This window comes from Microtus pennsylvanicus, chromosome 4, assembly GCF_037038515.1.
Source record: "Microtus pennsylvanicus isolate mMicPen1 chromosome 4, mMicPen1.hap1, whole genome shotgun sequence".
NCBI lineage: Eukaryota > Metazoa > Chordata > Mammalia > Rodentia > Cricetidae > Microtus > Microtus pennsylvanicus.
Window position 1 is genome coordinate 9868698 of NC_134582.1, and position 16206 is coordinate 9884903.

The 16206-nt window shown below is 35.8% G+C and overlaps 1 protein-coding gene across 4 annotated transcripts in view; it reads left to right on the forward strand.

Annotated features, from left to right (window-relative positions):
- The window catches only part of Ark2n (arkadia (RNF111) N-terminal like PKA signaling regulator 2N), a 73669-nt gene that overhangs the window by 30560 nt on the left and 26903 nt on the right, over nucleotides 1-16206 (forward strand). For all 4 annotated transcript variants that reach the window (XM_075968220.1, XM_075968218.1, XM_075968217.1 and 1 more), the window contains exon 2: nucleotides 1399-2183. In XM_075968220.1, the coding sequence (XP_075824335.1) occupies nucleotides 1469-2183 (715 nt within the window). In that variant the 5' untranslated portion in view covers nucleotides 1399-1468. The remainder of the gene's footprint in view (nucleotides 1-1398; nucleotides 2184-16206) is intronic.

The following is a 16206-nucleotide window of genomic DNA, read 5'->3' on the forward strand; positions in this document are numbered from 1 at the left end:
TTGCTTTTCTTTCTTTCTTCCTCTTCCTCTTCCTCCTCCTCCTCCTCCTCCTCCTCCTCCTCCTCCTCCTCCTCCTCCTCCTCCTCCTCCTCCTCCTCCTCCTCCTCCTCCTCTTTTTAAAGGAAACGGTGAAGAGATAGCTCTTTCAGAAGACCTGACTTTGACACCTAGAACCCATGTTAAAAATTCAGGTGCAGGAGTGGCAAAGACAGGCTTCCCTACAATTCAGTGACCAGCCAGCATAGTGGAATTGGCCATCTCCAGGCCACTGAAGGATCCTGTCTCACAAACAGGTGGATGGCTTTTGAGGAATGACACAGGAGGTTTTTTCATCTACCCCCCACATGCACCTGCACACATACATGCATAAAAAACGCATCACCAACCCCTAACAATTCATACGTGTACATAGATAGTTCTCCTTTTTCTTTGGGGAATTGAGTATAAAACCATCGTTTTAATTATAATGATTCCCAGGCTACTGCTGTGTTTAGTTGTACTGGGCCATTAAACATGTTAGGCAAACACTATGCTATTAAGCTACATCCCAGCCCTTCCTCCTTTATACCTATTTACTTTTTAAAAATTATTTTATATGTGTAGAAGTATTTGCCTGCATGTGTATGTACAGGGGTGTATGATCCCCTGGAACTGGAGTTATAGAAAGGAGCAGCTGTGTAGGTTCTGGGAACCAAACCAGGGTATGCTGCAAGAACAGGAAGTACTCTTAACCTCTGAGCCATCCATCTTTCTGCCCCCTTTGTTTTAATTTTGAGACAGAGTCTTCCAAGTTGTCAAAAGTTTTTCCAAAGTCAAGTAGGCCTTGACTTTGGGAGCCGCATACCTCAGCCTGTCAAGTAGCTAGAATTATAGGCCTGTGCTACCACTACCATGTCCAGGTCAGACTACTCTTTTTTTTTTTAGTAGGGTCTCAGTTTTAGGTAGTGGTGAGGATTGAACCCACCTTCATATATATGAGTTAAACACTCTACCAACTGAACTCCACCTCCAGACTCAGAATAGTTGTATTTTAAACCATTCTTTTCATTTGTAATAAAGTCAGATAAACATTAATTATATTAAAGATTTTCTAAGATTCTTTCTTGAATGTTTTTAAGTCTTTCTTATTTTGTTGCTACACTACTTTCCCAACCCTATCTAAAGTTCTAAACTTAATTCTTTGGTTACGTACTGTAATTACAGCAATAGGGGATTAGTGTTCTGCTTTTAGTAGATAAAGACTGCTAGGATTGTGCTGCTGTTAACGAACTAAGTATGGATACATAATATCTTAAGGGTCTGCCTAAGTAGTAACTTTTGACACTTAGAAAAATAGCATACTGTATAGGTTAAATAATCTTTCATTTCTAGTCACTGATTTTATGTATTTTCATACAGGCTGCTTTCCTGTTGCATCTTTGATATCGTTTCCTAGTCTCTGCTCCATGATTTAATTTGGAATTCTGAAATGAAGATGGAGGAGACAGTGGGAAAAGTAGAAGACCTCATTGAGTCTGCAGCCCCACCAAAAACCTCCGAACAAGAGACAGTCAAGGAGGAAGATGGTTCTGTAGAACTGGAATCTCAAGTTCCGAAGGATGGTGTAGCTGACTCTACAGTTCTTTCTTCAATGCCGTGTTTGTTGATGGAACTGCGAAGGGACTCTTCAGAGTCTCAGTTAGCATCCACAGAGAGTGACAAGCCCACAACTGGCCGAGTCTATGAGAGTGACTCCTCTAATCATTGCATGCTTTCCCCTTCCTCTAGTGGTCACTTGGCTGATTCAGACACGTTGTCTTCTGTAGAAGAGAATGAACCCTCTCAAGCAGAAACAACAGTAGAAGGAGATACATCAGGAGTGTCTGGTGCCACTGTTGGGCGCAAGTCTAGGCGATCCCGTTCTGAAAGTGAAACATCTACTATGGCTGCCAAGAAAAACCGGCAATCGAGTGATAAGCAGAATGGCCGAGTCACCAAGGTTAAAGGTCATCGGAGCCAAAAGCACAAGGAAAGGATCAGACTACTGAGGCAAAAACGGGAGGCTGCTGCAAGGAAGAAGTACAACCTGCTACAGGACAGTAGTACCAGTGATAGTGACCTGACTTGTGACTCAAGCACGAGCTCGTCAGATGATGATGAAGAAGTTTCAGGGAGCAGCAAGACAATCACTGCAGAGATACCAGGTAGAGGATGTTTTTTAAACTGACTGTAAAGCACCTGATGGCCTTTCTCAGCTGTCAGACTCATTTAGATGAGTGACACTTGAAAAAATCCAGGAGACCTGCAGCTCTGTATAAATGTGAAGACTGCAGTCTATTAACAAGACATGGCCAGCTTAAAACACAAACAAACCTGTTCTGAGTTGCCAGTGCACTTTAGCACATCAGCAGAAACATTAAGTGGTTAATGACAGGGACAGGTTTAATTTTTAAGCAATGGAATTCTTACAGGTCTTTCTCTGTTACATGCTATCTGAACTTCCATCATTGCCTTTTTAGCACTCCATAGATTTACTACTCACTGTTCAGCATTATCACTAAGTACATTTTCCTCAGGAATAGGCACCTTGCTTTATTATCTAGTCTCTGCACTTGAGCTTATGGTGTCTGGAATAATACATTCTTTCGTTGAAACTTTCTAATTACTGTTCCTCCTAAAATAATAGTTTTGTGTGTTTTCCTACCAGGCTTAGTGGATGATAAACTAGTTACCCATAATTGCACATTTTTTTATCCTGTTTTGTCACTCAAATTGTAAAGAATTTTTTAAAAAAAACTTTCCCCTTGATCTCCCAGGGTTTAAAAAGTTACTTGGAAATTGGCTTCTCTCAGCTCTCATAGAGAAAAGGGCCTGCAGTTCATTACATTTTTAACATGTCTAATTTTCCTGTATTGTCACATCTCATACTGTGTGCTACAGAGGCAGTCTTGAGATTGCATAGAGGAAGAATGATGATGTCTGAATGGTTCTTAAGTGAAGAATTCTCATTATTGAAGAGAATTATATGGCTAGCAGTATTTTGTAAAGTAACATACTTAATAGGTCATGACAGCTTTTGTTTATTCCTGCATTACAGAGGGGAAAGTTTTGGTTTTTCTAAAGTTTTATAGGTGATTTTTTTTCTTTTTAGTTTTCTGTTTTATGCATAAGGCAACATATTGCTAGTGTATAAAATATATTTCAGTAAAAATTATATTGATCATCTAAATTTATACCTAATCATGTAAACTCAATAACAAGAATGATTTAGAAAGCACTTTATAGGTGTGAACTCTAACAATAAGCCTTTCATATAGCATATTAAATATGAGTTTAAACAGTCCTGAGATGCTTTTTCCTGTGATAATATCTTGATTGAATTCCTTTACTACTTCCTTATATTAAAACTAATGGGAAAAGATTTAAATGAAGTTCATGAAAGAAGCAGACTTTTGGGTTGTTCTAAAGCATGTTCTAGGTATATTTCAGTTTTTCATTTAATAATACTCTAAAGGAAGCCTTTAAATACCTATAAAATTGTTTGTGTATTCTTATATTCTGTTCTAATCTCTTAATTAAGTTATAATGGATCTCCTGAAACAGTACTTAATTCCAGTTATAAACAGATTTTCTTTTAACCACCTCAGCACTTTGCCTTTTTTATGGAAAGGGAGAAGGTGGGTGAATAAAATTCTTTTTAAAGCTGGAATCCCATTGTAGAGGTGAAATGAGTAATATCTAATGAACACTCTTTATTTCCTTAAATATATATAGACTTGTTGTTTGTTTATTTCTGACTGTCATAACCTTTTTAAGACTTCTGAAATACTGATATTCTTTCTGTTTGACATCTATTCTGAATTGTATACCAATCAAACATTGAAGTAAATTAATATTTACTATAGTTTCTATTTTTTTATACAACTTGGTAAGTTTTTGGCCTTTGAGAAGAAGCAATAGTTTCTAAGGTAATTGTGGGAAATGAATTGATAGCTGAAGATGGAGCCACTGTAAGACTGTGATGTACACTGCTAATGTTTTTGGAGTTGAAAGTGGCTGGCCCTATTCACACATAGAACAGGTATAAATGGTCTTTTTTGGTAATTGTGCAAAGCAGAAAACAATGAACTAGTGTTTAAACATAAGGAACTTCAGGTCAACCATATTGTTATCTCTGAAAAACTGTGACCTTGTCCATTTCTACTGTGACAGACATATATTTTTTAATTTCCTGAGTCACATTATGACTGGTTCAGAAGGGAGGCACACTCAACCTTTAGCAAGAGTAGTTGTTAAAAAATGCTGTGAACCAACTTCAGTGCAGCAACATGGACATTCGGGTGAACTTACATTGGATGTGCCTAAGAGAATCTTTGGATGCTGAAATTTGAATCCAGCTGTTTACACAGAATGGAAAGCAATTGGAACAGTAAAATTTCCTACTATGTGATTTTTGTCAAGATACAAGCAGTTTAGTAATTCAGAAAATGCTTTATTATAAACTTTCGTTTATAATTCTTAAAAATTGATTGTACTATATGTCAAGTAATTTAACAGTATATTTCCTTTTAAAGAATGTAGATAATGGTGAAGACCAGTACAGTCTTACTGAATTAGTTTGATGTCTTGGGAAGAGATATTTATGAAGTTTTTTTTTTTTTTTAAATCAGTTAACTGATAGGCTACTTAGTATTGCATTGTACCATTTTCTTGAAGTTTTTAGAAATATGGATGCTTTAAATACCTGTTTGGAAGAACATGATAAAGATAATCTGGCAGTGCTTTCATTTGGAGAACTTAGAGCTTTTACGATAAATTTATAGTATTCTATAGTAAACTAATGTAAAAATGCTATGTAATAGTTACCTTGAGTAGTTAAGGCTTTTATCAAATGCCTGACTTATCTCTAGAGTTTTTGGTATGCTTTATATATTATCTTTGCAGTTTTATAATTGGAACATTTATGGTTTTTGTTTTCTTTACAGTTTATGACTGAACATTTTTTCATGGGGGGGTACAGTTTCTCTGTAAAACATTCTAGCTCTGTAAAGTTTGTTGGAAGGGTTTTGGTTTTAGTCAAGAATAATGGGCATTAGACTTCATTTCTAGGAATTTCCTGAGTTCACACTTGTATCAGTGTATATGTGGGCATCCAGAAAACATTGTTTTTTTCTGGCCCTGCCTTTTCATTAACAGTTAGCATAGAGTGAGCTTTAGGGTGGCTTTGTCTCATCTTGGCTCTTATGACCTACTTTTGTGTGGTCTTAAAATGCTTTTTCAGAACGAGGTTCCAGAAGGGAACCCATTGTGTCAGGTAAGAGGCAGTTGTCTCAGCTGGTTTACCTTTTTTTGGAGTAGGTGAGGATGTTTAGTGAGAACAGATATGTACAATCACCTGAATTCTTAATTCATGTGACGCTCTCAGACCAGCTCAACCCTACTGAAGCCAGCAACTTTATACCTAATATCCGCCACAAATATTGATATACTCACATGTATCATGACAAATTGGTCTAGCAAGTTTTTCTGATTATTATACTTAATCAAGTAATTCTTGGCTAGAATTAAACATTCTTGAAAAGTGACAAATTTGGGGTTGAGAGATAGCTCAGTGGTTAAGCATGAGTACTGCTCTTTTAGAGGTTCAGTTCCTAGTGTCCACATGGATAACCTTAGTCCTAGGGGATCTGATGCCTCTGGCCTTCATGCACATATGTGTGTGCACACGCCTGCTCATAGATACATACACAACACACAATTAAAAATATAGTAGTAAATGTTTAAGTTACCCATAATTTCACTTTTTAAAAATGACTTTTAAGCTTTCTTATTTAAAAAAAAAATTTTTCCTGTGTACAGTTGTTTGCTTGAATGCATGTATGTGGCCATATGTGTGCCTGGTGCTTGTGGAAGTCAGAAGAGGGCTTTTGATCCCCTGGAACTAGAGTTATGGATTGCTGTGAGCCACCATGTGGGTGCCTGGAATTGAACTCAGGTCTTCTGCAAGAGCAACATGTGCTCTTAACTGCTGAATCATCTCTCCAGCCTCCGATAATTTCACTTTTGTTGATATTTGAGTATGCTGTCTTTTTGTTTTTTGTTTGTTGTTTGTTTTGTTTTAATTGATTTTATTGAGCTCTAGATTTTTCTCTGTTCCCTTCCGTTTCTCTCCCCTCCCCTTCTACCCTCTCCCATGGTCCCCATGCTCCCAATTTACTCAGGAGATATTGTCTTTTTCTACTTCCCATGTAGATCAGATCCATGTATGTCTCTCTTAGTGTCCTCATTGTTGTCTAAGGAGTATGTTGTCTTCTATAATACCTAACAAAATTTGTCACACTGGGTAAACCTTCTTTATAACATTGCATTTTGAACCTTTAACTAATACATTATCCTCTATATTATTTGGATTTTGAATAATTTAGTTAACTATAAAAATAACTTCTAATGTTTGCCATTTGGGCCATTTTTATATTTTGCTGTTATAAATTAAAGAGTATGAGCACTTAGGGCTTCTGACCATATAGTCTAAAATGATCTTTAAAAATACATTGTTTACTTTATCTTAGAGTTTGAGTGTTTATGTATTGTATTCTTTTTATGGATAAATATTTATTTATTCTTGTTGATTTAGTGAAGAATTGGAGCTTCAGGTTAATTTGTGTTACGTTGCTGTTTAGTGAAGTTGAAAAACTACCTTTGCCACTTGTTTCTTTTGGTAAATAATTTTCATGTTCTTCATACGTTTTCTTCTTGGGACATGTGCTTTTTTTCTTCTTAATCTGTAGTGGTTCTTAACCTATTGGGTATTGCTTGGAAAGATTTTGGTATTAATCCAAGCAGTAGGGACTCATAGTAGAAGACTTTTAGACTCCTAAGGATCCCCATGAAGCATTCTCTCCTTGCTTGACTATGAAGTGTCCCCCAGTGGCTGAAAGCCTCATATAGTTAATGTAAGTACGTTTTCCATAATCTGGAGTTAGTTTGGCAGCTGTTTAGAACCTTCAGGTAAAAACTGTTCTGAGTTTAGTAAATGCAGACTAGGCTAAAAGAGTCATGCAGCTTTTAACCTAGCGATGTATTTTAATAGCCACTTAAAACTTTTGGTGCCCAGGCCACACTCCAGCCAATCAAATCAGAATCTTCTGGGGTCTGATCATGGGTACCAGTGCCTTTACAACTCTGCAGGTGAACTGTTCAGTTAGCCAGGAGTTGTGGCTTGATCCAGATTGTGGTGAGAGTGACTCCTGGAAAACTGGTAGTCTGGTCACCGGAGTTGCCAGTGGGTGTGAGGTTCTAAAAAATGATGTCTGATTATTGGAAATTAGAGTTGTATACTGTACACAATTCTTTGGGGGCACCTCTTTCTCCATTTAAGTGAAATGTTTTTTTTTTTTTTGGTTTTTTTTTTTTTTTGGTTTTTTCGAGACAAGGTTTCTCTGTGGTTTTGGAGCCTGTCCTGGAACTAGCTCTTGTAGACCAGGCTGGTCTCGAACTCACAGAGATCCGCCTGCCTCTGCCTCCCGAGTGCTGGGATTACAGGCGTGCGCCACCACCGCCCGGCGAAATGTTTGTTTTTTAACACAGTATTTGATGAGGTAACTGGCCTCGACTAGTGATTCTCCTGCTTCCACTTCATTTACCACCACACCCACCCTAAGTGTTTTTAAAGCATATGTTGTTTAAGGATGTTATCTGGATGTTACAATGCCTGCATGTTAAATTTATAGGCTTTGAAGTAGATATCCTTTGGCAACCTTTCATGTTGAAACACAAAGATACATTATTCTCATCCTTCTGGTCTAAAATGAGTGTCTACACTAACTTTGTATTTACAACACAGACTATACCTTAGTGTTAATAAGACCATAGTTACTTAAGATGAGACTATCATCTCTGTTTTTTAATTTTTTTTAACAAACTACTTTTTAGTAGTTTTCAATTCACAGCAAATTTGAACAGAGTTTTTCTAATTCCTTCCTTCACATTCAGCCTCCGTATTGTCAGCAACCCAATTAGAGTGTACATTAAAAAAAATGATAAGCCTACATTGACCTTCTGTTATCACCTAAAGTTCTTCCTGTACTGTTTGGGATTCACTTCGTTTTTCTAAGTTCTGTGGAGTTTTAGTTCTTGAAATTTATATCTGTTAGTGTTTATGGCTGGCAGTCATCTTTTTGAGGCTAGGGCTTCTGTTACTGTTCTTAGTATAAGTGTCCTCTCACCATTTCCTGAATTCAAGTTTTAAATACTCGTTTATATATATCAAGAAATAGGTAATGTCAGTATCTAACAGATCGTTTCTGCTTTCTGATTTCCTTTCTTTTTTTAAAATATTTATTTATTTATTGTGTATACAGCATTCCTTCCATGTATGTGTGCAGGCCAGAAGAGGGCACCAGACCCCATTACAGATGGTTGTGAGCCACCATATGGTTGCTGGGAATTGAACTCAGGACCTTTGGAAGAGCAGGCTCTTAACCTCTGAGCCATCTCTCCAGCCCCTGATTTCCTTTCTTAACACTTATTTTTACCCAGCACATGCAGTGGGGCTAAAAGGAAAATGGTTACTCAAGGCAGGAGTTTAATGAAAGACTTGGCTATTTATCAAGTTCAAGGCTAGCCTAAGCCACCTAATGAGACCCTGTCTCAAAGACAGTATAGAGTTCAGGTACCCTGTAGTTACTCACAGCCCCAGGAGGCTGATGCAGAGTGACCGCAAGTTAGACCAGCATGGCTATGTAACGTGACACTGTCTCAAAACCACAAGGAGAATAAAGTGTCCATTCTATTTGATCTGATCTTCCTAAGCTGAATACACAAGAAGAGAAGGTACATACTTCTCAAAGAATCATGTAATACAGACAAAGCTTTTCTTTAAACAATTTTTTAAAAGTGGAAATAGTGGAGAAAGTAGTCAGAAGAAAAGTGGTAAGATGAAGTTAGAGGAAATGTAGGTAACAAACTTGAAGAGGTTTTTATTACTAAGTAGAAAAGGAGCTAAAAATTTGTTCAGTAGCATATAGGTATAGAAAAAAGGATGGCATGATTAAAAGTTCTTAGTGTCTGCAGTTACTCTTCATAATGAGGCATTCCTTTGCATCTTTGTAAAAAGCTACTAAATGATAAAATGAGCCATTCTTTCAGAAATAACCTGGAGGAAACATGATAGAACAGTTTATAAGATTGTGTTTCCAATTTTGTTTTGTTTTGTTTTGTTTTGTTTTTTTTCAGTGGTGCTGGGTATCAAATCCAACCAAGACTTTGCACATGCTAGGCAACCATCACTGAGCTGTATCCCAATCCCAGTACTGTTCATACAATTTCTTAATGTAGAGATTTTATAAGCCCAACATTGATTGCTCCCCTCAGTCATTTTATTAGCAAGTATTTGTGTACCTAATATACAGTGTTGGGGGCATAATAGTAAATGAAGTCTTTTCCCTCACGAAATGTACTCTTCCCAGAGGAGCCAGATAATAAATGCATTCATTGTTACTAGGTGGTTCTATACTATATAATAATAATAATAATATAGCATATATTATCAATACTAATAGTAACAATCACCACTACAACAATAATAAAGCATATAAAGGAGAAAGACTGAATGAGAATTAGATAGAAAAGCTATTGTAGATAGTATGGTCAAGAGTGGTGTGAGAAGGTAGCCTATTTAATATTGGTCCTAAAAATGAAGCGTTTAATACTGTTAGTTTTATTCAAGGCCTAAACCAAAACAGTCCAGCTCAAGGATGAACAGTTTGTGTAGGGCCAGTTTGTGAAGTTCAACTAGAATCTTATGAAGCTACTCTTCTACAGAATATCAATACTTATTTATATGTTCACATATTTGGAATATGCTAGATTATGTGAAAACAAGTTTCTTTACTACAGGACAACTTAAGACTATTAATAAAGCCTTTATAAGGGATAAATATAATTCTCACTATGCCTTATTTATTCAATTTATTTATTTTTCTATTTATTTATTTTTGCAACAGGGTCCCATTATAGCCCAGGTTGGCTTCCAGTTGAGGGTGACCTTGAACTTACAATCCCCCCCTACCTTCATCTTCCAAATACTGGTATTATAGGATTATAGGAATGTATCGCTGCATCTAGTTTCATGCAGTGTTGGAAATTGAACCCAGTCTTCATGCATGCTAGGCAAGTACTGTATATCCTACATACTTAGCCTGTGTACCCTAACCTTTAAACACAGGGCTCCTCTGCTACATACAGTCCTCTTAACACCCTGGCAGACACTATGGCTTTTATAAGACTGGCCCAGAAGTTCACATAGATTATGTACATCCTTTATGTGTTTCCCACACAATTTAAAAATAAATAAAAGCTTTCAGTCAGGTGAGAATTATGGGTCCACCTGACCAAGAATTACCTTTTAGAATTCTAAAAGCCAACACAGTCAACATAGTCAAATATAGTGGTTCTTCACTAAAGCTGTACATTAAAATTATCTTGAAAACTTAAAAAAATAAGCTTTATATATCTTGGAGCCATTGTGGTTTGTGGTATTGTAAAGCCACTCCAGGTTCTTACATTTATCAAAGGCTAAAAACCAGTTAACTGCAGGTAAAGACAGTTGTACAGTAAGAAAACCAATTTTCCCAGATAGATCACTGAAGCTATAATAAAAGGTAACATCATATGATATTGGTAATTTTATTAATTTGGCTTGGTTAGTGAATTCCAACACTGCTTATCAGTGGTATATCCATCAGGCTTAAAAACAAAACAGCGCTGTTGCCACTTTTCTGAGTTAAGTGTGTTTAAATAAAAATACACTTTTCTAAGTTATTAATGTGTTGTTAAGTGGCCTCTGTGTCTCAAAGCTGGCATCAGTTTTGCTGATATCATTCTATGAATGACATCACATCAGCTAAATGTGAGTGAGTGTCCAAGGAAATAGGAAATGCCAAAATTCCTTGTCGAGAGGTGTGGCGTATGAGAAACTGGATAGGCAGTGTTCTAGAAGATGCCAGTAACTGTTTTGCTGAGTTATAGAGATAGGCAGAAGTCCTCAATGTAGGTAGGTGGGAAACTAACTCACTTTGACATTGATGAAGACAGTGAGCAGCCCTTGAGCCCAGGGGACCCAAAACACAGCTGGTTACTCCAAGAATTCCCCCTCACCTCTTCAGGTGCTTAAATGCTGATCCCTACCCTTGCAAGTACTCACAATAATCCTTTGTCAGTTCTTATGTTCCTTACCCCTTTGAAGCTTCGCAGTATTTTACAATTCCCAAAGACATAATAGTTTTCTAGTTATCATTGCTAAAAATGGAAGCATTTCTAAATTATCTATGAATATCACTAAAGTGTGTTGTCCATTTTATGGATTAAGTAAACAGTATATTTGCCTATTAGAAGTTTCTTTTGATGGTATTTTAACAGGTTTGCTTTGATTTTTCTTTTTAAATTAGGTGAGCCTGGTGGCATATAACCATAATCCCAGCATTTGGGAGATAGGGAGGCAGGAATACCAGTAATTTCAAAGCCAGCTTTGGCTAATTTGCAAGTTCGAGGCTAACCTGAGCTGTTTGAAACCGTTTCAAGAAAAAAAAAAAGCAAAAGTATTAAAAACAGAAAGCAGAAGTTTGGTAAGTTTTAGCTTATGTTTTATTTTGTAGATTGGAACCTAAACCATATTTTTGCAACAATAGGAAGGAATGATTCTCCCTTTTATGTCTGTTCATGTAAAAAAGCTAAATAAAAACTTTAATAAAGGATAATTAGTAGAAACCCATGGGTAGTTTATAACTTGAGAATATCTTACCATTCTTTCCATAAACATTTGTCAACTCCTCTGATTCAAATCCTGTAATTTTTTATGAAGATTATGAAAGAATACACTACATGAGCCTTTTCATAGTCTTTGTTATTTAGTGAACTAATTTGTCAGTAGTCTTCATTAATTAATTTCTTGAGTAAATTTATTTTTGTACCAGCTATGCAACATACTGTATGGAATACCATAGCATGATGGTGCAGGCCTGTAATCCCAACATTTAAGAGGCTGAGGCTGGAGGAGTATGAGTTTGAGGTCAGTCTGTGTTATAGCAAAATCCTTCCTTCAGGGAAGGGGGACAGTATTGTAGGAAAGGCCATCTTACTTCAGGTTGACTTCCTGCATGAGGAAAAATAGTGCAGTAGTTCCCCTTCTGGGGAGAGGGTGTGTTCTAAGAATTCCAGTGGATGTTATACACTGCATATACCAAGCCCTGTATATACTGCTTTTTTCTTTATGTACATCTGCTATAAAGCTTAGTTTATAAAAATGGCACATTAAGGTTAATAGCAATAATAAAAATAGAAAAGTTTTAACAGTACACTAAAAAACTGTTGAATTAGTGTCTCAAAGCATTCTTTTGGACTGCATTTACCCTTACTGTGGTGTAGTAAGATGGCAGATACCTTGCCTTCATGGTGAAGTGAGTGCTATAAGACTTAGCCTGTTATATGCATAAGTTACTTCAACAAAAGTACTGCAATACTAAAACAGTTTGATAACTGAGATGGTGACTTTTTTTTTGTAGATTCTCTGGACAAAGGGATGGTTCAGAACCTGAGCTCAGGGCTGTGTAAAATTTCATCACACTACTCAGAACATTGTGCAAATTAAGATTTGTGAATTAGTCATTTCTGTGGTTTCCTCTTTTATTTCGGTCTTTTGCTAACTGTGGGATAACTGAAACCAAGGAAAATGAAAGTGTCTTTAGTCGTCAATACTCTGCTTTTCAGTGTTACACAGATAAACTTTAATCTTGAGCTTTGAATTAACCCTGGCAAATAGCAGTCAGTGGAATTGAATGGGTTTTTAAGTTGCTAGTGAAAAAGTTTTAGTTAATTTTGCTTTTAAAATAACTAGTTTAATTTTGTTTTCATTCCTTAGTCTGAAAATAGTCTTTGATAGTGTTAAAAGTCCCGTGGAGTGTAACAAAGAGAATAAATATGACAGGATTGACAGACTTGTTAGATTTGGTGGTGTGAGCCTCTAATCCCAGGATTGGGAAAGTGGAGGCTGGAGGACTAGGAGTTCAAAGTCGTTCTTGGCTATATGATAACCTCCTCTGCCCCTGAAACAAAAACAGAAGTTTTGCAGTGGGATAGATGTGCTTGAATGTGGGTTTCTTCTTTTTTAAATATTTTTGAGGATTTGTAGGAATGTGGTGAGAGACAGCTAAATTGAAGCATGAAAGTCTTCAATAAGGGATACATAATTTTGCTGTTTAACTGAGTTTTAGGTTATACTTTCTTTTAGAGAAAGTTGGCCTTCACGTCAATGAAAAAAATTAGTTTTATTTATTATGTATGCAACTTCATCAACTCCGGGAAAAGAACCAAATTCTATGTTTTGCAGACTAGGTAGTATATTTAGAAGTTTGCATGTAAGAAATTGAAACCTATAATTCATCTTAATATTTCTCAGTAATTTTATGTGAAAAAAACCTGTTACTTCTTTCCCAATGTATTTTGAGACAAGCTTTCTTATAGCACAGGCTGGTCTTGAACTAGTTGTGTAGCGGAGGATAACCTTGAACTTCTGATCCTCTTGTCTACCACACCCAGTTTATGAAGTGCTCAGGATCCAGCCTAAGGCTTTATGCATGCTAAGCAGGCATTCTGCCAACTGTGTTATGTTCCAGGCCCATTGTTTTTCCTTATGGGTGGTCTTGATTTAACCCAGGGCCTCACACATGCCAGGCAGGTATTACTGAGCATGCAAATATTTACAACTTTTAAATTAAGAGTAATAGACTCAGCCAAGGTTTTCCTTTTTCTTAGGAGGTTTGAATTAAATACTTGTAATTTTTTATGTTCAAAACATAATGTGTGAGAATTTTGAGTTAACTGTGGAAAGTTTAATATGTTCTTGCCTAAGAATATCTTTGTAGATTGATGTTCTCATTACTGTGTAATGAGTTGAAGGTTTATGAACTTCGTTTTTGATCAGTTGAGGTAAGGTTTGAACATCAAGATTTTTCCCTGTAAAAGATATAGGAGTTTATTATAACTGATATTTTCTCTGAAGTGAAAGTACAGTTACAGACTATGTCAGATCTTATAAATACATACATGTATAGATCTTCAGTTTATATCAGCAGAAAGAATGGCCTGCTTTTGAATAGCTAACTGAGCTTTGCTCAGTAATCTCTCCTTGAAATTGGGAAGTTTTTAGAGGAAATTAATTTTGTCTTTACTTTCATTCTGGAATCACAGATTTTCCTAGAAGTAGACTATAGACATAAACATAGTACTTTCGTGTCAGCATGTTGCTATGACTTTCTAATGCATGCATTAACTTAATGAGTTCTGTTTTGCTTTCTGATATTTAACATAGTAAACAAGTAATATATATAATTAAAATTTTTGTTTATTTTTAAAATAAAAAGACCAATTCTTTTAGAAATAACCTGTAAGAAAATTACACTGGTATTGATTATATTGGCTAGACATAGTCTTATTTTTGTTGTTAAGAACTCTATGGAGGTTTTTTTTTTTTTTTGAGACAGTGTCTTACTGTGTAGTCCTTACCAGGCCTAGAACTTACTATGTAGATTAGGCTGGCCTTGAAATTACAGAGATCCACCTGCCTCTACTTCCCAAGTACTGACTGAGATTAAAGGCATGTGCCACCACCCTGGATGGATATATATACATACACGCACATACACACACACATATACATCCCTCCCAAGAATTAAAAAGGAAAAATTCAACTAATTGGAATGTTTAAGTAATAGTTGATATTTTCAGGTAATAAAATACTGTTTTGAATATTGAAGATATGTTAATTACTTGTCATTTTGGGAGGTCTTCTCTGCAAAAGTTTGGGTAAAGATGTGGAAGAGGGTTTTGGTAGAAAGAAGAAACTCCATAACACACTGATTTAATTCAGAGAATATATACTAAATAATTAAGAATTTATCTTGAACTAAAACTTGGCATTCTATAGTTTTCAGAGTTTAGCCTTAAGAGTAATTTTGCAGTAGAAACATACAAAAATTTTACCCTGGTTTCTTTTTCACTCAGTGCCTTAAAGATAATACATTGTAACTGTCTTAAGGATTATTCTTTTGAGACTAGATTTCACTGGAACAGTAGCACCATTTCCAGATTGCACAGATTCAAAATCTTTCTTCAAAATATTTGAGTTTGTATTATGAACATTTAGAAAACTGGATTATTGAATTTGTCTTCAGTCAGGCAGATGCCAGTATTCTGAAAATCACAAGTGAGAATTGTTTCCAGATTAGTGATAACAGTTTAATGTAGCTGTTGTTTAAGTACCTAGTAGTCTACCCTTCCTTTTCCATGAATTTCTGTAGTTGTCCAGCAATTTAAAAATGATAGAACCTGTGTCTTGTTTGGATATACTTCTAAGTCTGTAAGGGTTAGTCCTGCCAGGAAGCATCTTTCTACCCACAATGCTAGTCCAGCCATTGCTGAAATGCTTTTATGTAAGAGTAACTTTAACAGGAGTGTTCCATCTCTTAATATCTGCATATAGAATTTTCTTTTATCTATTGAGTGATTGTTTTCATTTGTGGCTTTTTTCCCCATGGGATAGAGAATTAGACAGTCAAGTTGAAGACTTAACAAAAAGTTGTTCCTTCACTTAAATTATTTAGCAGGTGTTAGGGAGTGTGTTGAGTCATAACTCTTACTGAATTAGTTCATCACAGTGTTTCACTTTCATTTGTAGCATTTAAAGGGCCAAATCCCCTCATAAAGTTAAATAATACTTTCTAATAATGTTTCTGTATTCTGTTTTCTCCCTGATATTTACTAGTTTGACATTCTGAAATATTATATACTTATTCATTTGAAGAGACATTTGAAGTAACAGATTAAAGTAATTAGTTATTACAGCCACTTAGGAGATAGTAACAATTGTATTGACATATTTTATACACATTATTAAAATTGAGGTAACTTTTAAAAGTTCAAGTAAAATTTTAGTGTAGAATACATAAGAAATTAAAAACTTAAGATTTAATATTTTACATGAGTTTAAATTATTTTTATTTTATATGTTTAAGTGGTCTGCTCAAATGTGTGTATATGTACCACATGTGAGCCTGTTACCCTCTGAGGTCAGAAGAGGGCACTAGATACCCTTGAACTGGAGTTACAGATGGTTGTGAGCCATCGTATGAGTACTGAGGATAGAACCCTGATTCTCTGTAAGAACAGGTGCTC